The sequence below is a fragment of the Mirounga leonina genome, unplaced genomic scaffold (assembly GCF_011800145.1).
Source record: "Mirounga leonina isolate KUSES-001 unplaced genomic scaffold, KU_Mleo_1.0 Mir_176, whole genome shotgun sequence".
NCBI classification, from domain to species: Eukaryota; Metazoa; Chordata; class Mammalia; order Carnivora; family Phocidae; genus Mirounga; species Mirounga leonina.
In genome coordinates, this window is record NW_023270454.1 from 30,196,594 (window position 1) to 30,220,505 (window position 23,912).

Here is a 23,912-nt window from a genome sequence, read left to right on the forward strand (position 1 = left end):
CAGGTACAATATAACAAACTGTGAATATGTCACTATGTGAATTTCTGCATATGGTAATTAACAAAAAGACTCCAAATTGTCTGCTTCTGTTTCCAAAGAGAACTTTATCTCCATGAACAGAAATTGTCCCTACTGAAAAGCTGTCGTTCTACTAAAGCTCAACTGGAAAAGAGACAGAAGAAACAAACACTTACAGCAGATGAAGATACAGTGATCAAGTAGATGACTAATTAAAAAATATAAAGAATTTATGTTCTCTAATTTTGTCTCTTTTATTTTTATGATACATATTCTCAGGAAAAAGAGTCATTAGTCTTATGTAGTCTTTAATAGTGTATTAAAGGAAGTTGTACAAAGTTCCTTATATTTTTCAGAGATTTTAAGGCAGTATCTTTAAATGAAAAGTGATCATGGTGAACTTTAAATTTTTAGCCAAAAGCTCACCAAAACATGCTTGATTGAATGTGTTACTAAATAATGTGTATAGCTTTCAGTTATACAAAGTTATAAATACACAAAATATCACCTAACAAGTTCCAGTTACCTTTTTCTATTTTTCTAGGTAAATGTAGATATATTTTTCTTATTGTGAGTTCCCATGCATCTTTTAGTAAAATGGTTTGTCAAATTGGAAAAACAGCATCCTACAGTTTTACTTCCCTCTGATGTTTATTATAAATAACATAATTTACATAAATTTCAATGTAATACTATATTTTAAATAGTGAATCCTGATTAAAGTTGCTGTATATTTTTGATATAAAATAGTTCAAATCCAGAAATAATTTTAAAAAGTAATTTCTCAGTGCCAAACATATCCATGTATTCATGCCCTCATAGTGGATGCTCTACAGAATTGCTTTTCTATATGACACCTCTTTGGAAGGTATAAAGCTATAGAATTAGCTACCTGCAGATTAGATTTTTCCATGATCTAATGGCATAAACACTCAGCAGACTGATTAAGACAGGACAAATAAAAAAGAATACATGATTTCTTCTGAGCTTATTACAAATGTGAAATGAAATTATCTCTGTTATAGAGAGGTATATAAACAAGGTTGTAAAATCTAATTATACTTAGAACATGTAGACATGATTAAATAAAATGTTATTGAATTTCTCTGTTAGCTAAAGATGGGTACTTATATCCATTATAATTAATCTAAAAAATGATTACCTTGGTGAACACAGAAAAAGTATGCTATCTGCTTCAGGTAAGTAGATCATTTGACCCTTGAGACGTAAGCAGCTGATCTCAGTCCCAGTCAGTTCATCCTCACATTCTAATTTCTCTACATCCAACAATCCTTCCTTGAAAAGGCAAGACATAACCATTAACTAGTACCTTTCTCCCTACCTAACAACTCAGCAAAAAAGCAGGACACGCATGCTTCATTTCCCACCAAACCATAAGGGAGAATAAATGCACCAAGTAGATGAGGAAGGGCATTTCACCAAAATGGTACTAGGTAGTAAGCAAAGTTGGCTACCTGGCAAAAACTGCAGGAAAACGAATTGACTAGCTCCTTGAAACCCAGAAAGACAATAGCTGTACTTCTGTTGGCATATTTGTTTAAAGCTTCCATGAATCGTATTTCTGATTTTCTAGTATGGCTACAACACATAATACTAAGTTCTAGCAAAGAATAAACCAAGCGTCTCCAGTCCCCACGCGTGGATTCACAGAACAGCTGGGAGTAGTTCCAAGTACATAAAGTACATGTGGGTAAGGCCTTTGCAAGGGCTGCAGGAAGGTCAAGATGTGTACTCTACGACACTTTTGCTATACCAATCTGAAGGATGGAAACTATGAGATCTGGGTGCTACCTAAATAATCAACTGAATGAACATGTTTCACTTTTATTTTCCCACAAAAATGGCATGAAGAATAATAGACAATTTAAGGAAGAATTAAATCAGGGCTTTGGTTGAAGTTTAAAAACATTTTCTTTGTCAGTTTTGATTTCTAAAATAGCACATGGTAGCTTTAGGGAGTAAAAGATGTTTGTTTTATTATGTGAAACTGACCTGTCCCGATGAGACAGTCTCAAAACTTATTTTTGTTAATTCTGATCAGTTGATAATGGTTCCACTGGCCCTCAGGCAAACCAAAAATCAGTACCATTGCCTTTGAAATAGGACTCCCTCTGAGGTTTTGGTTGGGATCTGTCTCTACCTTCTCCATATCATAGAATGGTAGAGTAGCTAACTTTCCCTCAGGACCACTTCTAATTTGTAACATCCCTTACTCAATCACATTGAAAGAAATAACATCTTGATTACCTTGCTTCTCAATACGAAAACCGTATTGATGTGTGAAAGGATCCCATGGAAACTAATGTCAATATGAGGACGAACGAGAGAGAAGACAGACAACAGGCTGCAGTTCCCAGGCTGGAGCTACAATGTAGATGGAAAGAAAAGAACATGTGATTAGCTGAAATAATTCTTTTGATTTGAGATTAGATTAAGCCAGCTCAAAAAGACTTAAAAATAGAAAACCATAATCATTTGGTAGGGGAATTGCCTCAACTATGGACTCCTCTCTTGACCTATGTCACTCGGCAATCAAATGGGCATCATATCGTTGCATGAACATGAAACCTAATATGGCTTCAGAGCATTCATATTCAAATATAAGCTAATATAAGTAAGGGAAGCATTTTCAAAGAAGGAAGAAAAGAAACGTGTCTTTTAAAAACGTAGCATGAGGTCTCAAATGCCTGTGGTTTAAGATGAACTTTAAATAGCAAAACCACCAGCCAACACTCATAGTTTATTAAGAGATGGCTAATAATAATAACAGGTAACAGTTAATAATTGCTTAGACACTGGACCAAATGTTCTTTATGCACTCTGTCTCCTCACATTGTAATGAAGGGAAAACAGGCAGAGAGAGGTCAGGTAATGTGCTCACATTCATACAATGAGAGAGAGGCAGGGCCAGCATAGGAACCCACACTGTACATTACCCGGCTTCTGGATATATAGGTCTACAACAGATCCCATATGGGCTAATCCTCAATTAATAAGTCTCTTTAATTAAAAGTGGAAAATATCTCTAACATGTTAGATACAACTTCAAAAGTTAGTTAGGTGAGTTTGGAAAAAAGATGGCGGAGGAGTAGGGGACCCTATTTCAACTGGTCCCCGGAATTGAGCTGGATATCTACCAGACCACTCTGAGCACCCATGAAACCAGCCTGAGATGTAAGATCTGGATCTCTACAAACAGAATATCGCAGGCGGTTGGTTTTGAGGTACAAAGTGGGGAGCCCTGATTCCGTGGGCAGGTATCAGAGGATAAACGGCAGTGGGACGGTGCCTGGCCGTGGGGATCCTACACCTCCAGTGAGTGACAGCCTCGCTCACTGGGGACGGGCACAGACTCGTGGGGAAAGGACTCTAAGACAGGCCGCAGGGCAGAAACCAGGAGCAGCGGGGTCGCGCCTGTGAACTGCAGCCCCCAGGGCGGAAACCCAGAGCTGTGGGGTCACGCGGGCAAACTGGGAGCGGCTGGCGGGTTTAGAAGCACAAAGGGCAGAGACGTACCCCGACCTGGAGGCAAGACTGGGGAGCGCTGCGGAGGGGCGCACAACCCAGGCTGCCGCAGTTTATAGCAGCACAGACAGAAACGGAGACGGTGTGGCCTGGAGAGATCACTGAAGAACAGACTGAGGTCTCTCTGCTCTGAGGCAGAGGGTTGGAAACGGTCTCTTCTGCTCTGACTCGCGGAAGAGACGCGGAAAGCCGCCAGGGAGAGGCGCCAGAGAACAAAAGCCCCAAAGACTGATTCCTGCTGAGCACATCCCCCGCCACAGGGGCGCAGGGCAACTCCGCCCAAACAGGGTTGCCTGAGTAACAGCGCGGCAGGCCCCTCCCGCAGAAGACAGGCTGGGAAAACAAGAGGCCAGCAACCCTAAGGTCCCAAGAAAACAGGTGCATCTTGCTTGGGTTCTGGTCGATAATTTCGACTCTATACATTCCCTCAAACACCCATCAACAGAATGACTAGGAGGCGGAGCCCCCAAAACAGAAAAGACTCAGAGATTATGACTTATGCTGCAGATTTACAAATGGATGCAGATATAACCAAGATGTCGGAGATGGAATTCAGGCTAGCAATTGTGAAGACAATGGCTAGAATGGAGAAATCAATTAATGGCAACATAGAGTCTCTACGGGCAGAAATGAAAGCTGAATTGGCAGAACTTAAAAATGCTATCAATGAGATCCAATGCAATCTAGATAATCTAACAGCTAGGGTAACTGAGGCAGAAGAACGAATAAGTGACCTGGAAGACAATATAATAGATAAAAAGGGAAAAGAGGAGGCCAGGGAAAAACAACTCAGAATCCATGAAAATAGGATCAGAGAAATAAGTGACACCATGAAGCGTTCCAATGTCAGAATAGTTGGAATCCCAGAGGGAGTGGAGAGAGAGAGAGGACTAGAAGATGTATTTGAGCAAATTGTAGCTGAGAACTTCCCTAATCTGGGGAATGAAACAAACATTCGCATCCTAGAGGATCAAGGAAATTCCATTCGCATTCCAAGATCAAGGAAAACAGGCCAACGCCCCGGCATGTAATAGTAAAACTTGCAAATCTTAGAACCAAGGAAACCATCTTAAGGGCAGTTAGGGAGAAGACATTCCTTACTACAGAGGGAAGAACATCAGAATAACGTCAGACCTTATAGTATTGTCAATCTGGAAAAAAAAAAAAGAATAACGTCAGACCTATCCACAGAGACCTGGCAAGCCAAAAAGGCCTGGCAAGACATATTCAGGGTACTAAACGAGAAGAACATGCAGCCAAGAATACTTTATCCGGCAAGGCTTTCATTTAGAATGGATGGAGAGATGCAGAGCTTCCACGACCGGCAGAAGCTGAAAGAATATGTGACCACTAAGCCGGCCCTGCAAGAAATATTAAGGGGGGTTCTATAAAAAGAGAAAGACCCCAAGAGTGATCTACAACAGAAATTTACAGGGACAATCTATAAAAACAACGTCTTCACAGGCAACATGATGACAATTAATTCATATCTTTCAATAATCACTCTCAACGTGAATGGCCTAAATGCTCCTATAAAACAGCACAGGGTTGCAGATTGGATAAAAAAGGCAGGACCCATCCATATGCTGCCTACAAGAGAATCATCTTCCATGCCAGCGGACCTCAAAAGAAAGCTGGGGTAGCAATTCTTACATCAGACAAATTAGATTTTAAACTAAAGTCTGTAATAAGAGACACAGAATGACACTATATCATTCTTAAAGGGTCTATCCAACAAGAAGATCTAACAATTGTAAATATCTATGCCCCCAACATGGGAGCAGCCCTCTACATAAGCCAACTGTTAACCAAAATAAAGAGTCCTATTGATAACAATACGTTAATTGTAGGAGACCTCAGTACTCCACTCTCAGCAATGGACAGATCATCTAAGCAGAAAATCAACAAGGAAACAAGAGCTTTGAATGATATATTGGACCAGATGGACCTCATAGATATTTACAAAACATTCCACCGTAAAACAACAGAATACTCATTCTTCTCGAGCACACATGGAACTTTCTCCAGAATAGACCACATACTGGGTCACAAATCAGGTCTCAACCGATACCAAAAGATTGAGATTATTCCCTGCATATTCTCAGACCACAATGCTTTAAAACTGGAACTCAATCACAAGAAAAAATTTGGCAGAAATTCAAACACTTGGAAGCTAAAGACCATTCTGCTCAAGAATGTTTGGGTCAGGGGCGCCTGTGTGGCTCAGTCGTTAAGCGTCTGCCTTCGGCTCAGGTCATGATCCCAGGGTCCTGGGATCGAGCCCCACATCGGGCTGCCTGCTCATGGGAAGCCTGCTTCTCCCTCTCCCACTCCCCCTGCTTGTGTTCCTTCTTTTGCTGTGTCTCTCTCTGTCAAATAAATAAATAAAATCTTAAAAAAAAAAAAAAAAAAGAATGTTTGGGTCAACCAGGAAATCAAAGAAGAATTTAAACAATTCATGGAAATCAATGAGAACAAAAACACATTGGTCCAAAACCTATGGGATACTGCAAAGGCGGTCCTAAGGGGGAAATACAACCATCCAAGCCTCACTCAAAAAAATAGAAAAATCCCGAATTCACCAACTACCTCTACACCTTAAAGAACTAGAGAAAAAGCAACAAACGATGCCTAAGCCACGCATTAGAAGAGAAATAATTAAAATTAAAGCAGAGATCAATGAATTAGAAACCAGAAACACAGTAGATCAGATCAACGAAACTAGAAGTTGGTTCTTTGAAAGAATTAGTAAGATCGATAAACCACTGACCAGACTTATCCAAAGGAAAAAAGAAAGGACCCAAATTAATAAAATTATGAATGAAAGGGGAGAGATCACGACTAACACCAAGGAAATAGAAACAATTATTAGAAATTATTATCAACAACTATATGCCAATAAACTGAGCAATCTGGATGAAATGGAGGTCTTCCTGGAAACCTATAAGCTGCCAAGACTGAAACAGGAAGAAATTGACAACCTGAATAGGCCAATAACCAGTAACGAGATTGAAGCAGTGATCAAAAACCTCCCAAAAAACAAGAGTCCAGGGCCTGTTGGATTCTACCAAACATTCAAGAAGAAATAATACCTATTCCACTGAAGTTGTTTCAAAAAATAGAAACAGAAGAAAAACTTCCAAACTCATTCTATGAGGCCAGCATTACCTTAATCCCCAAACCAGGCAAAGAAAACATCAAAAAGGAGAATTTCAGACCGATATCCCTGATGAATATGGATTCCAAAATCCTCAACAAAATCCTAGCTAATAGGATCCAACAATACATTAAAAGGATCATCCAGGGGTGCCTGGGTGGCTCAGTTGTTGGGCGTCTGCCTTCGGCTCAGGTCATGATCCCAGGGTCCTGGGATTGAGCCCCACATCAGGCTCCCTGCTCTGCGGGAAGCATGCTTCTTCCTCTCCCACTCCCCCTGCTTGTGTTCCCTCTCTCGCTGCCTCTCTCTCTGTCAAAATAATAAATAACTAAAATCTTTAAAATAAATAAATAAATAAATAAATAAATAAATAAATAAATAAATAAATAAATAAATAAAAGGGTTATCCACCACGACCAAGTGGGATTTATCCCTCGGATGCAAGGGTGGTTCAACATTCGCAAATCAATCAATGTGATAGAACACATTAATAAGAGGAGGGAGAAGAACCATATGGTCCTCTCAATTGATGCAGAAAAAGCATTTGACAAAATACAACATCCTTTCTTGATTAAAACTCTTCAGAGTATAAGGATAGAGGGAACATTCCTCAAGTTCATAAAATCCATCTATGAAAAACCCACAGCAAATATCATCCTCAATGGGGAAAAGCTGAGAGCCTTTCCCTTAAGATCAGGAACACGTCAAGGATGCCCACTCTCACCACTGTTGTTCAACATAGTACTAGAAGTCCTAGCAACAGCAATCAGACAACAAAAAGAAATAAAAGGCATTCAAATTGGCAAAGAAGAAGTCAAACTCTCTCTTTTCGCAGACGACATGATACTTTATGCGGAAAACCCAAAAGACTCCACCCCCAAATTACTAGAACTCATCCAGCAATTCAGTAATGTGGCAGGATACAAAATCAATGCACAGAAATCAGTTGCTTTCTTATACACTAACAATGCAACTGTATGAAGAGAAATTAGAGAAACGACTCCATTTACAATAGCACCAAAAACCATAAGATACCTCGGAATAAACCTAACCAAAGAGGTAAAGGATCTATACTCTAGGAACTACAAAACACTCATGAAAGAAATTGAAGAAGACACAAAAAGATGGAAAAATATTCCATGCTCATGGATCAGAAGAATAAACATTGTTAAAATGTCTATGCTACCCAGAGCAATCTATACCTTCAATGCCATCCCAATCAAAATTCCAATGACATTTTTCAAAGTGCTGGAACAAACAATCCTAAAATTTGTATGGAATCAGAAAAGACCCTGAATCGCCAAGGAAATGTTGAAAAAGAAAAACAAAGCTGGGGGCATCACGTTGCCCGATTTCAAGCTATATTACAAAGCTGTGATCACCAAGACAGCATGGTACTGGCACAAAAACAGACATATAGACCAATGGAACAGAATAGAGAACCCAGATATGGACCCTCAACTCTATGGTCAAATAACCTTTGACAAAGCAGGAAAAAACATGCAATGGAAAAAAGACAGTCTCTTCAATAAATGGTGCTGGGAAAATTGGACAGCCACATGCAGAAGAATGAAACTCGACCATTCTCTAACACCATTCACAAAGATAAACTCGAAGTGGATGAAAGACCTCAATGTGAGACAGGAATCCATCGAAATCCTAGAGGAGAACATAGGCAGTAACCTCTTTGACATCGCCCACAGCAACTTCTTTCAAGACACATCTCCAAGAGCTAGTGAAACAAAAACAAAAATGAGCTTTTGGGACTTCATCAAGATAAAAACTTCTGCACAGCAAAGGAAACAGTCAACAAAACAAAGAGGCAACCCACAGAATGGGAGAAGATATTTGCAAATGACACTACAGATAAAGGGCTGATATGCAAGATCTACAAAGAACTTCTCAAACTCAACACCCAAAAAACAAATAATCACGTCAAAAAGTGGGCAGAAGATATGAAAAGACACTTCTCTGAAGAAGACATACAAATGGCTAACAGACACATGAAAAAATGTTCATCATCATTAGCCATCAGGGAAATCCAAATCAAAACCACATTGAGATACCACCTTACACCAGTTAGAATGGCAAAAATGGACAAGGAAAGAAACAACAAATGTTGGAGAGGTTGTGGAGAAAGGGGAACCCTCTTACACTGTTGGTGGGAATGCAAGTTGGTACAGCCACTTTGGAAAACAGTGTGGAAGTTCCTCAAAAATTTAAAAATAGAGCTACCCTATGACCCAACAATTGCACTCCTGGGTATTTACCCCAAAGACACAGATGTGGTGAAAAGAAGGGCCATATGCACCCCAATGTTCATAGCAGCCATGTCCGCAATAGCCAAATTGTGGAAAGAGCCGAGATGCCCTTCAACAGATGAATGGATAAAGAAGATGTGGTCCATATATACAATGGAATATTACTCAGCCATCAGAAAAGATGAATACCCAACTTTTACATCAACATGGATGGGACTGGAGGAGATTATGCTAAGTGAAATAAGTCAAGCAGAGAAAGTCAATTATCATATGGTTTCACTTATTTGTGGAACATAAGGAATAGCATGGAGGACACTAAGAGAAGGAAGGGAAAAATGATGGGGGGGGGATTTGGAGGGAGAGATGAACCATGAGAGACTATGGGCTCTGAGAAACAAACAGGGTTTTAGATGGGAGGGGGGAGGTGGGATTGGTTAGCCCGGTGATGGGTATTAAGGAGGGCACATACTGCATGGAGCACTGGGTGTTATATGAAAACAATGGATCGTGGATTACCACTTCAAAAACTAATGATGTATTGTATGGTGACTAACATAACATAATAAAATTTTTTAAAAAAGTTAGGTGAGAGAAAAAAGTAGAAAGGATTTTTCAAATGGGTCTGAATAATACAAGTCCAAGGCAGACTCTCATCATCACCCCAACTGTTGTCCTTTCATGCTTTGTCTGCTCAACCCCATGAGAATCTATCATTTTCTTAAGTGTTTGTAAAATTCCCTTCATTCCCTGAAAATGTCAATGATTGACTTTGAAAGATATTTGAAGTCAGCACATATTTACTCAATGAATGAATAAATAAGTGAAAGACGCTCGTTACCAGAAAATCACCCATTTTCTCCTTTGAAAAAAATAAAAAGCATTACCATATAATTTTCCCACAGTCCCTGTAAGTGACTAAAACAGAAAAATAAATAAATAAGTAGCCTTCCTAGGGAAAGTTGCAGTATGCTCAAATATACTCAGCTCACATTTGAAAACTTTATGATACATGATGTGTTGCACATCACGTGATATACAATGTGTTAAATGAATAAATGGCCATATGTAACAATGGTGTCTTCATGGCCTTTTGTCTCAGGCCTCAAGGAAGTGTGAGGTCATTTTACCTGGGGAAGCACTCTGTATATGGCATTGCCACACTGAGTGACCACTAGGTCCCGGTCAAATATTATGTGAAAAGGAAAAGCTTTGCAGAAAGTATAGGGGCTGATGCGTGATTCCTGGGTACCATTTTCTTCAAATCTATCAAGATCTTCATAAAAGTCTTCTTCTTTTGACTCTTTTTCTTCAATTAAAAATTGAGTATGATCACATTCTTCATTTCTTTGCTGAATAACCTGGATTTCAAAGGGGAAGATGGTGTTGATTGTCTGCATTTCAGTTTGGTTAAAATACCTAAATACCTAAGAAACTGGTTATGAGAATTCCATTTAGAGGGTTAATTATGCAAATACTATGCATGTCTTAAATAGGAAACTATTTCTAGACATTGTCTTGTGCAATGTGAAAACTGAATAATTATTTACAATAAAATTGCGAATCTGGTATGGGTCCTTTAGTAGCCCAGACGGCCTCTTGGGTAGAATTAGGAGAAAAGCACCCCTTGTCCTGTAGGCTCCCCCTCAGCCAGTACACTTGTTCAGTGAACAATCTACAAAGCATACAAAGTGGCTCTATTTAATATGATAAAAAATGATATTCACAGAGAGAAATGAAATTTAATAGAGATATATATTTTAAAATACATGCAATGTCACGGTGCCTGGGTGGCTCCGTTGGTTAAGCATCTGACTCTTGATTTCAGCTCAGGTCATGATCACCGGGTCGTGAAATCGAGCTCCATGTTGGGCTCCGAACTCAGGGAGGAGTCTGCTTGAGGTTCTCCCTCTCCCTCCACCCCTCCCCCTGCTCCCACTAAATAAATAAATAAAATCTTTAAAAAAATACATGCAGTGTCATTTTTATCCATCAGTTGGCAATTATGCAAAATACCAAATTGGGTAAGACACGGAAAAAGAGTCATCTCAAATACCACCAGTGGAAGGGGATCTTGATTATACATTCTGAAGGGTAGATTGACAATATACAAGTAATCCCTAAAAAGTTCTATATTCTCTGATTTAATTACAAATCTAGGAACTCATTCTGAGGACCGTGTGGGTCACAAAGAGTCAAAAAACAGTTCTCTTTATTGCACAGAGCTAAGATCGTGTATTATCAATAGCAACACAACTTTTAAAGTCTAAGACCTGGCTTCTTTCACCTCGTAATCTAATAAAAGAATTAGAATTAGAATTAGATCTTTAAAAAAAATTAGACTAGATTTAGAATTAGATCTTTTTAAAAAAAAGAGGAAAATTTTTACATCACAAAATGAGAGATTCCAACTATATTCCAGGGACAGACGAAAAAAACCTACAAAGAAATAATGAACAGCAGAACAATATCTGATTTTATATTCTCTTACAATTTGACTATCCACATTATGGGTTTTTTGTATGTTGAAGGCTACAGCTTAGCCAGTCACATACCCTTCTGCTGCCCAACTGGTGTGTGCTCACAGGAGATGCAAACTAGGTTTCATGTTGCCTTAAGCAATGTATAATTGGAAAGAGATATCTGCTGCCCCAAGGAAAAAAATATCCTGTAGAATGAATTTCCAAGGCCAAATGTAGAGTATTGCTGGTGCAGCACTGTTATAGCTCAAATATATATCTGATGAGGTCCACTGGCAGTGATAACTAAAGGTAAATTCACGGAGTATCATGCTTAATATTCTATATGTCACATGCGTTCAGAAGAGTCTCCATCACTGACCATTACCTTCATGTCTATTTCAGTGCCATGTATCTGTTGAGCTACTGTTTTGATGATTCCGATGACAATATCCTGAAGTCCTTCTCTCTCTGAGTAGTAGTGCAGAATGAGTCCTTTGCCCTTTTCTGCATCGGTGCATCTAAAGGAAGGAGCACGCATACCCGGGTAGATAGTAGCGAGGTGGTCATGCAGAGCATCAAGGTTCTGCAATAAAGAGGAAATGGGAAGAATAGATGATGCCTCCACAATGGCAGCTGACATTGAGAAAACAAGATAAGGAAACAAGGCCCAAATCTGAGGTTAGTTGGCAGAATGATTGAGTGAAGGTTCACACAGCACACAACTTTCCCCTGTGTACCTGGACAACTGTAAGGGATGAGCCATAGAGAACTTAAAGCTGAAGTAGTATGATTAAGACAAATATCTGAGGCTATTAACAGTTAATACACTTAAAAGAAGGATAAATGAACAAGTGATATGTAATAAGAAGCAAGAAAAATATAGTTATGGGCTAAAGCAAAGATATGCATATTTATAAGAGTTTGGGGAAGTTGTATATCCATGTTATAACAAACAATATGGATGCCCAAAGTGACCACATATTACCCTGTTTACACTACAATCCTAAAAAGTATGAATGCAAAAAATTATATCAGTGATAAGCCCATGAAACATAAGCGTATTATTTTGAGAGGTAATATTTTAGAATTAAAAACATTTTATAAGTTACAGTAGCAGGATTGTTTCATATTATTAGTACCCTCCAATCAAGATACAGCATCACCGCGGACCTGTGAAATAATTATCTTTTGGAATGGAATCTTGGAAAACTAATACATTTACCAGTAAATGTTTTCTGTACTTGTAGCTTTGCCCTTAACATAGAACATACCAAACTCCCCAACATCCTGTTTTACTCACTGATACACAAAACTTATTTTATAATAAATTGCACCATTGCACCAGGAGGAATGGGGTAAACTGTATGTTTTATTTGGCCCAACATGGTCTTTCAAATAACAGTTCATAATGTGCTCGCCTGTGTGTGTCACACGTATGTCGTAAGATACACACATCGTAGCACAGTATAAGAATTAAGAGTGAGGTAGCTTTAGAATTAAGTAGACTTTGATTTAAAACATGACATTGTCCTCAGCCCTATAACAGCAGCGAACTAAACTGTCAACACCTAAAGGAGCAAGGAAACAATTATCCCCTAGAGACTACATAAAGGAACAGAGTCCTGTTGACACCTTCCTTAGGGTCTAGTGAGACCTTAATGGACTTTGACCGAAAAAATACAGAATAAATTTGTGTTGTTTTAGGCACTTATATTTGTGGTGATTTGTTACGGTGGCAATAAAAACTAATACACCAAGCAAATAGTAATCGACCAGTAACTGGTCATTATCACTAAAGACAAACAGGTGAAATAAAATAGTTTCAGAATCCCATGAGGATAAAAGAATGCATCAAAAAAGAAGGTGCTGGAGAGAGGCCAAAATCGAACTACGGTTCTAGTTCCAAATGTCTCAAAGAAGCCAATTTAGGAAAACAGAAGAATCCAGTGAGATATTAGGAAGTGAGTACAAGGTGGCTCCATGGGTGCCCAAATTCGAGAAATACCCCACCAGGGCACCGATGGCACTGTGGTTTAGTTTTTTTCTGTCCCCTCCATTCAATGATTCATTCATTCTATAGTTACTCCATATGCATTATATATCATGAACTGTATGAAGTACAAGCTGGGGGCAGGGTAGAGAGTCAGACACAAATCTGCAGGACATGGACCTTGACTTTAAGCAGCTCATGGTTCATATCACAAATAAATGTGCAGAGTGGCTTTTGAGGCATAAAAATCGGAGCCAGTAGCTCAGACTGAAAGAATGGGGTCCAAAGACTTCAAAGTGAAGAGAAGCCCTGAGCTAGGTCATAAAAAAGGTTGACATTCTGATTCAGAGAAATGTTTCAATAGTCTTCTCAATTGAGCGAATCTGGTTTCTTTTTCAACTGCCTTCATGCCTAGTGATTTTTGTTTTCTTCCTGAAAATGACACCTGTTAAAATCCAATCAGGCCCGCTCTTAACAAAAATTTCAGTTTGTCCTGATTGCCTCTAGAGGTTGCTATTGTCATATAAAAGGAATCCAATATGGCAGATGCTAAGTGTCGGACAGTTTATAGAAGCTGCAAGCCACTGAAGGCCTAAAACTATTTTACTTGGTTGAGTAGTAGGAAGTTCTTCCTGTAAGTTTTCCTCATGAAAATTCTTCCCTGGGAAGGGAAGACATGAAGACTGTTCCTTTATAACTCTTCCAGATCCCTTCTGCAACTACTGGGGTTGCAAAAAAATGTGAGAGAAAATCTGGTGCTAAGAAACATCATGAAAAAAGTTTAGTACTTATTTCCATTTCTCACAAAGTAAAAATTGAGCTTGTTGCTGCATTTAGGAAACGTCTAATGTGGTCAGTCCCGGGTACTATGCTGTGGCTGATTTCGAAGAAAAAAGAAATTGAGTCCAATGATAAATTGAAATACGGATCTTGATTTCTTTACATTTTCCCTCTACAAAATGTTCAAATACACCACAAATCAAGATGCCAACATCACTTCCATCCTCACCTATTTTCCTCTTGTGTCAAATTGTACCATTAGCACATTTCTATATGCATCTAAACAGATGGCATGAGACAGTAACTGGCACCATTTACATAAGCAGCACCACTGATGCCAACGAAGGCCAGAGATAGGCCAGGATAGCCCAAGACCCTTTGCCATGAGTCACACAAAGGTAGACGCGGCACCTTAGATGTGGACCCATTTTAATTTAAATAAAAATACTGATAATCCTAAGGTATTAAAATTGATAATAAAATATTGCTTGAATTCATCACTTCAAAGCAAGTGGAATGCCAAAACGCATCAAGCCAGAATGTTCACCTTTTAAGTTTTTGTGGTAACCAACTCTCCAGAGTTTTATTGTTTTATTGAATTTGCTATTAATTAAATGGACAAGTAAAGTGCTTTCCTGGAGCATAAAAGATTTAACACCACTTAATCTAAGATTGATTTTCTTTAGATAGTATCTAACACACAAAATACTCTCGGGATTTCTTTAGTTGCAGCTTTCTTTACTTGGTTTTATTGGTTTTATTCTCTCAAAATTCAAGTGATGACCACAGCCTGTCTACTATTAGAAATGGACTTCATGATTAAAAATTAAATTGATTTCATTTGAGTACATTTCTATTGCTAAAAATGAGCCTTCTTCACAGTTACACTGTACTTCTGGGCAGCAACCTGAAAGACGACAAAAAAAGATTCTCAAAAAAGCCAAGGGACAACTCTGTCCACCTTTTATAATATGATCTATATAAAGCTAATTATTCATCCACATGATGGTAGCAATGTATTCTGGAGAACAAGAGTTTCATATTAAAACTGGTATTCTGTTTTATTTCTAAATATACCATGGGAATAGGTATACAAAAAAAGACCTGAATGGCCAGTTATAAAGAAGTACAAGTACATAAAAGAGACATAAAAAAATGTAAACACATATATTTTAGCACAGTAGATTCCCAGCAAACAATAAAGCAAAGCTTAAGTATGCTCTGACTTCATTTTTCTTAGCTTTATAAAGTCAGAAAACAAGAAAGGGATAGAGAGCAGGTTCATTTATCTATTTTCTTTCAAGATGCCAAAAAGAGTAGTCAGGTTTTTATTTCACTTCTTATGTTCTGATATCATTTTACTGCTTTTTCTACAAGCAAAACGAATATACTTTTTCTACTCAGGAATTCTGCTAATCCATTAAGTCCAATTCATCTTGTCACCTAGCATTTATTATTTACAGAAGAAAAATGAGTGCTGGCATCCTGGGAAACTGTGGTGGAGATCTGGATTTAGTACAATCCACAGATTTAGGAAACAAATGAGAATTTATTATTCCTTTGAGAAATACTTTGAAGTTCCATATTTTCAAAGATCTTGGAATGGTTCAAAATAAATGCAAGTTGTCTCTGTAAGATGCACAGTAAAAATACGTTCATACATAATTATAGAGGCAGAGTTTCCAGGAATTAACTACCTCATTTCCCTGCTTCCTCGGCATCTAATGAAAAAATCTCTAAATGATCCACATGTTAAGTGGGTGGAGTAAGTCGTCGCCTTGAAAGTTTTAAGAGAGATTTTTCAGTCTCCAAGTAGCCTTATCCTAGTGACTGGGGGGAAGGGAGTGGCCTGTGTTACTGGAGAACATGACTGAAGTTTAGATTAGGAAGAAACCTTCAAAATCAGTCATTTCAAACCTCTCTTTTTTAAGGAAGAAAGATGAGATCATTTCTTTTCTTTTTACTTCTTATACTTCTGAAAAACATGACCAACACCAGCATTTGTGTATAAAGTGGCATGCAGTTTGAAACATATTTTGTCAAGTTTTATAAGACATAAGTCATTTTAGAATTTGAACATCAAAAAATGAAACAAGCAGGACCTAAATAAAGGTGGAAAACCCAACCAATATAACGGGAAGCACCAAGGTTGGGGTGTGAATAGCATGAGATCAGAACAAGTAAGAAGTTAATGCATTCATGATACCCCTCCTGCCTTTTCCTCTTGGAGCTACTTCATGGGAAATAGCCTTCCAGCTGAAAAGATACAATCTTTTTAAGAAGAAATAATGTAAGGCACTGTTTAAAAAGAAATTGTATCAGTCACGAAAACTGTTTCACTGGTAATATTGTTAAAACTACATATAATTATCATTACCATCCTCTCAAGAAAAGTATGTTAATTAAAGAAAAAAAGGCACATAATCATAGAATTACCTCTGTAAAATATTTTACTTATTATACTGTTTTTAAATTCATGTTTACAAAATATCCCATTTATATACTGCAATTGACAATGCTTTATAAAATTGTGAAAATATATGTCAGTTATTCAAAGAGAAAACAGTCTTACAATTCTAAAATACTCATCTTCCCTTATAAGTCCTTACTTGTCCATTTTAAAATTGCAGGTTATAGAAATTGGCATTTTGGGTGTTGAGAGAAACAGGTCCTTTTGAAATTCAAAGGTTAAAAATAAAATGAATGGTGCATTTTTGTCTAAGAAATATTATAAATAATTTAGGGAAGTATTAGAATTTCACAGCTGTTCAGGAAAATCCTCATATTTCCCAAAATAACACCACACAAACATTTAAGAATTTTAGATCCATCATCAATCCTAGACTGCTCCTGGTAGGCTGGCCAAATCACTGCTGTGTTTTAAAAGCCAAAACCTCGAGTCAACCTGAATTTGAAGAAAATCCCATTGCAGACTGCAGAGAGGTACCGGTAGAGGAACATTCATGGATATGAACTGAACGAATGAGTGAAACTGCCACCATACCAAAATTAGTGGAAGGAACCAGTGTTTCCAGCAAATGATAACAGAATATTTGCTTGATATTCAACTGAGATTCTGATGCATATTTAAGCAGGCTCATAATTTAAATCCTGACTAATCTCTAAGATTGCACATTGCTCATTTAGTTTTCATTAGTCAACCTGGCAACTTTCCATGCTCATTTAAATTTCATTTTACCTCTGTAAAAGTATTAGGAGGTAAACAATATACAATGTAATAGCAATACAACACCATTGAGAATGAATTGGTGGCCCCACTGTAGATTGACTTGGGTTTCATTCCCCAAGGCTGTATATCATTCTTATCTTATCAAACATGGCCTGCTCAAAACTCTTGACTCATCCGTAAATATGTAAGTGCACATGTACATACTAACACAGACATAAAAAATGAAGAGCAAAACAATACACAGAGTGCTGTTCCAATTATGCATTACTGCATGTCAAAGCACCCCAAACTTATTGGCTTAAAACAGTAAGATATTATTATCCCTAGTGGTTTTGTGAATTTTCTGGACTCAGGAAATTCTTGGGTTGCGTTAGATGAAGCTGGGGATGGTGTCATCATGTCAGGTCAGGTCACCCAAAAGCTAGGAGTATTTGTTGGCCCTTTGCTAGGAGTTAAGCAAGCACTGCTGTCTGAGAGCCTACACATGACCTCTGCATGTGGGTTGGGCTTCTCACTTCATGACGCTGGGTTCCTGGAGCGAGCATCCCAAGAACAACTATTCCCAGATACTCAGGTGGAAACTTTAAGACTTCTTATGAACCAGCCTAGAAAGTATCAAAATGTTACTTCTGCCATGTTCTATTGGTCAAATAATCACTAAAGCCAACTAAGATTCAAGGGAAGGCAAATTCTACCTCGTGATGGGAGTGGCAAAATCATATTTCAGGGGAGCATGTGATGTGGGAGATATTAATGCAGTGATTTTTGGAAAACACAATCAGCAATAATGCAAATAGGACACTGGAAGTAAGATGAGTGTGGATTAAGGTGCAAATACTGTCACTTCGGACATTCCTTACGAGCTAGTTGTTTTTTTTTTTTTATGAAGTTTTCAAGTCCTCCATATTTTCTGCACTGTTTTAATCAATACACTAGAAGCTTCAAATAGAAATTTACTACAATAGCAGCATGAAACTGCACATTTTATTCCTAATTTACAATTAAGGAAATGGCAGAATAGAAGAAAAACTCTTGCTGAAACATGATCTTATCTGTAAAACAACATATCCAAGTAAAATGTATGAAATTCAAAAATCGAAATCAAAATGTCTTCCTGTTTTTATCTTTTTGATAAATCATGTTTCCGTTTACTAAATCAATTAAAGGCTAATAAATTCCAAGGTTTATCTACTTTTTTTTTTTTTTTAGAGAGCGAGAGAGAGAGGAGCGGGGAGGGACAGAGGGAGAGGAAAAGAGAGGATCTTTTTTTTTTTTTTAAAGATTTTCATTTATTTATTTATTTATTTGACAGAGAGAAACACAGTGAGAGACAGAACACAAGCAGGGGGAGTGGGAGAGAGAGAAGCAGCCTCCCTTTGGAGCAAGGAGCCTGATGCGGGGCTCGATCCCAAGACCCTGGGATCATGACCTGAGCAGAAGGCAGACGCTTAATGACTGAGCCACCCAGGTGCCCCGAAAGAGAGGATCTTAAGCAGACTCTACACCCAGTGCAGAGCCTGTCACGTGGCTTGATCTCACTATGGTGAGATCATGACCTGAGCCAAAATCAAGAGTCGGATGCTTAAACCGACTGAGCCACCCAGGTGCGCCAAGAACCATTCTTAATAACGTATCCAACTGAGACGCTGAGGAAAGACAACGTCCAGGGAGTTCCTCCCTGGAACCGTGATGAGTGGTCAGAGCTGCCCAGCCTAAGGCATAGTCAAATGGTTTTCCATGTTACAATTCCAGTAGCTATTTTACTGTGGCCTGGGAACTCCAAATGGAGATATTAGAATGATCATTTTAAAGTTTCTAGATATAAATAATGTAACTTGTAAATTAATTAATAAATAGTAATTTGCCATGTCCACACGAGGTGGACATTGGTCTAGTGTGTCTATTATTATATATTTCAAACTGTAATTCATCTCTAAAGAAGTTATATAGTCTCATCAAAGGAATAATAAAATAAAAATAAAATAAATTTTGTTATCTTTAATAAAAGAATTAATCTTGTGCTGTTGGTGTATTTGCTTCCTCTTTTTGTACAAACAACACATCTTCATTCTTCAATCTTCAAAAATGATACTTATTCATTCCCAGATACAGATTGTATCTGTGGAGATACCATCATTAAGAAATTGTACATGGTTTCTGGCTCATGAAGTTTACATTCCAGCCCAACAAACAGGAAATAATAATAGAGTGTGAGAAATATGAGGGCTGGGGAAATAAGTGTACTGTGAAAACGTGGGAAATGACAATTACCCTGACTTAGAAAGGGCAGAGATTGGAGAGAGGACTAGTGTCCTCCTGGAAGAAGTAATTTGACCAGCGGGATAAGCAGGATTTATTTAGGTGAAAGTAGCAGTAACAGTGTTCCAGACAAAGGGAAGAGCAGGTGCCAAAGGTCAGAGGATAGAGAGAACAAGATAAAAACAAAGATTTTAAAAAAGAAGTTCTGTTTGGCCAGGCTGCGGGAGAGGAAGAGGAAGGATGGATAGAGGATGTAAGTAGTTTCAATCATTTTAATTATTTTCTACCTTTTCCAGCAAGTAATTGGGAATCGTTGAAGGATTTAAGCAAGAAAATGATATAATGAGATATATTTGCATTTCAGAAGAAACAGCAGAGTTATAGAATGGAGAAGAGATCAGAAGAGGCTTGAAGGGAGGCTAGGAAACCATCCAATCTCTAAAGAATGATAGCTCTCACAAAAGTGTAGAGGAAATGAAGAAAAGTGGTAGAATTTTCAAAATACAGTATTTAGGAAATTGACTCTAAGGCTTTGATGACTGATTAAAATCAGGGGGTGAAAAAGAAAGAAAAGTATTTGAACTCTCTTTAAAATGAAACCCAGTTTATCTTACTCTTTAGTGAAGGATGAAAGTTTACAAAAAATAATGTTTTATTAATTTATATAATGAGAAATGTAAATTGTTATATGGGAACAAGGATCTTAAAACAATGTATGAAAATCAGTTGCTTTGTTTTGTAATCACTTATACAGAAAAAAATATTCATTTAATTTCTATGTAAATAGCCTAATCATAAGACAAATACCTAGAGTATTTTAATCCATTCAATTTGCCAGTAAGATATGCAATTTGAAAAACAGGGGAAAAAAGAATTAGGTAAAACATATCCAATATTGGTGAGAATTTCGCAATATTCTAACTTTCTAGTTTCTTCATTATTCACACTCACAGTGAAAGAAAAATAAAATCTTATGTAATTTAAAGATACATTAACTAAAGTTGCATATTGACTTTGAGGAAAAAGGACTTAGGGCTACTTAAAGTAATGCCATCCAATGGAAACAGAAGGCAATAAAAGCCACTAGAGCAAGGTGCAAATACTAGCCACATAAGTAATGTTAAAGTTAAAAGAGAAAAAAAGAAACAGGTGAAATTAATGTTCATGATTTTTTTTTAAAGATTTTATTTATTTATTCATGAGAGATAGAGAGAGAGAGGCAGAGACAGAGGGAGAAGCAGGCTCCCCGCGGAGCAGGGAGCCCTATGCGGGACTCGATCCCAGAACCCTGGGATCATGACCTGAGCTGAAGGCAGACGCTTAACCGACTGAGCCACCCAGGCGTCCCCATGATTTTTTTATAGAACTCAGTATATCCAAAATATTATCATCTCAACATGGAATTTATATAAAATATTTATCAGCAATTTTGTATTCTTTTTGTACTGCCATTGAAATCTGTTCTGTATTTTACCCATAGCACATCACATTTCAAATACTTAGTAGCTACATGTGGCTAGTGGCTATCCTATTGGATGGTGCAGTACTAGAACGCAGGGAAACCCACCAAGAGGCTGCTTGCTCTCTTACTATGCCGTTACAAATTTAGTAGAGGGTCACAAGGAGTAAAGGTTAAAAAAATTTTTTGTGGGGCACCTGGGTGGCTCAGTCGATAAGCGTCTGCCTTCGGCTGAGGTCATGATCCCAGGGTCCTGGGATCGAGCCCCGCATCGGGCTCCTTGCTCCGCAGGAAGCCTGCTTCTCCCTCTCCCACTCCCCCTGCTTGTGTTCCCTCTCTCTCGCTGTGTCTCTCTCTGTCAAATAAATAAATAAATCTTTAAAATTTTTTTTTTTTGTAAAATCATTTGGATAGTTGTTTTGTTATGGAGATGTGGCCATGAGAACAAAAGTTAAAGTTAAGACAGAGAAACTGCAAATTGCAACTTTGCCAATAAGGGGACAGGAGTCAACAAAAGTTTTAAAAAACGGAATATGCATTCAAAATTCCAAAATCCCAAAAAACTTTCAATATCAAACTTTAATCCATTTAAAATAACTCATTTAAATACAGCCTGTCAACGCTTAATTTAAAAATCTCCTGGCAGCGACTTCATTTGGAATTGGCAGCTTTTTTTTTTTTTTTGACACCAGTAGTTTTATAAATCCACGGCAGGGCATTACAAACCAGTTTCCATCTTGATTTAGTGCTGTTTTAAGTTTATAAGAAAAATGTCACTATGTAAACAACAGACATTTTGATTAAACACTACAGTTCTTATTTTGGCTGTTAAATCAATAATGCAGCTGGATTGAAAGTAGTTTACATTCCCTCCAAACTGGGCCTCGGCTCAGCTAGTATTACGCTGACATCATTTTCCAGCAAGATCTGGCCACTCTCAGCAGCTGGGTCAGAAATAATCCTTTACAAACAACCAAATAATTTTCAACCTTAACACATTTCAAGAAGAGGGTCTTATAAATGCCTGTGCTTAAAATAGGGCAGTCAATCCAAAAATAGCCTCTCATCTAATGGGTAATTTAATAGTAAAAACTTTTAAGGTAATTTAAACAAGCATAGAAGACAAAGGTCTTTGGGGACATTATTTTTTTCACTTCAACAGAAATTGACTTTGGGAGTGCTCCCCTATTTTCTTTTCTACAGTAGCTTAATTAATATGTAACTGGGAGCAATGCTTCTCAAATTTGTTTTGGTGGCCGAGGACCTGAAAGCCATTGTGCTTTCTCCCAAACTTTGAGCCCACGGAGAATGTCATCGATACTATTTAATTATACTATACAGGGCGCCTGGGTGGCTCAGTCGGTTAAGCGACTGCCTTCGGCTCAGGTCATGATCCTGGAGTCCCGGGATCGAGTCCCGCTTTGGGCTCCCTGCTCAGCGGGGAGTCTGCTTCTCCCTCTGCCCCTCCCCCCTCTCATGTGCTCTCTCTCATTCTCTCTCTCTGAAATAAATAAATAAAAATCTTAAAAAAAAATTACACTATACAAACTAAGAATACCTTAAAAGAGAAAAAATAAGACCGCATTATATATCTGAAACATAAAACCACAACTACTAGCACATATAAACCATGAAAAAGGGGGCAGTTAAACAGATCACAATAGGCCATGCTGAGATTCTCAGAGAGCATTAATTTACAGCTTGAATATTCAAGGTCAGCAACCAAAAGTTAAAGAAAAATATATGAAACAAAAATGCTAAAATGTATTCAATACCACCCAATAACCATTATTTTATGTGATTCACTGCGATTCCATTTCAGGAGCAAGACACCGTCATCTAGCTGGCTGAGCAAAAGTATTCCAGAGCCTCTGTTTAAGAATCAGTTAACTCAGGGGCGCCTGGGTGGCTCAGATGGTTAAGCGTCTGCCTTCGGCTCAGGTCATGATCCCAGGGTCCTGGGACCGAGTCCCGCATTGGGCTCCCTGCTTAGCGGGAAGCCTGCTTCTCCCTCTGCTTCTCTCTCTCTGTCTCTCATGAATAAATAAATAAATAAATCTTTAAAAAAAAAAAAAAAGAATCAGTTAACTCAGAACTTTTAACTACGAGACTTCAAATTACTTACCTGTAGAAATTCTCTGACATTAGATCCCAGGACACGCAAGATTGTATCATAACCAGACTCTTGACAAAAGACAAAAAACATCTTCCCGAACATTTGGAGGATTTCCCCAGCATTGAGATCTATTTATAGGTTTGGGAGAACAACAACAATAAAACATATTACAGCTAGAATATTGTTAATGGGAAGAATGAAAATAGGTGCATAATTAAAAAATTAAAATATCCTCAATTTTTGCGCAGGTAGACATTGATCACAAGAAAAAATTCTGACCTGAACAATACAACGAAATCTGTGAAGACAAAATATTGACAGGTCAGCAGTGTAGATGTGTACCTACGTGCAAAACAGTTTCTCAGCTTTCACAACAAACTACTTTATTAATTTTGAACTTTTTTAAACCTATATTTAATGTATTAACTTAGTTTTTCTGAAAAACACAGAAAAAAAAACAAGAATGCACATGACAGTATGTTGGTGAAAAATGGCTTTCTTAATGTAAATATGCATATTTAATAAATTGGTTACATATAATATGTACCCCAATACCCTGCTTTTTTCTTAATGTTCAATTATTAATATTTCCTAAAATCTTTACATTTTTTTCTGTAATATCCATTTTAACTGCCATCTCATTAACTTAGGGACACAACAATTTATTTAACCAATCC

The 23,912-nt window shown here is 37.8% G+C and overlaps 1 protein-coding gene across 3 annotated transcripts in view; it reads right to left on the reverse strand.

Annotated features, from left to right (window-relative positions):
• The window catches only part of GUCY1B1 (guanylate cyclase 1 soluble subunit beta 1), a 51,953-nt gene that overhangs the window by 9,199 nt on the left and 18,842 nt on the right, over positions 1-23,912 (reverse strand). For all 3 annotated transcript variants that reach the window (XM_035022843.1, XM_035022844.1, XM_035022845.1), the window contains 5 exons: positions 23,245-23,363; positions 11,827-12,024; positions 10,110-10,340; positions 2,287-2,403; positions 1,181-1,314 (listed from right to left, as the gene is read on the reverse strand). In XM_035022843.1, coding sequence (XP_034878734.1) covers positions 1,181-1,314; positions 2,287-2,403; positions 10,110-10,340; positions 11,827-12,024; positions 23,245-23,363 — 799 coding nt within the window. The remainder of the gene's footprint in view (positions 1-1,180; positions 1,315-2,286; positions 2,404-10,109; positions 10,341-11,826; positions 12,025-23,244; positions 23,364-23,912) is intronic.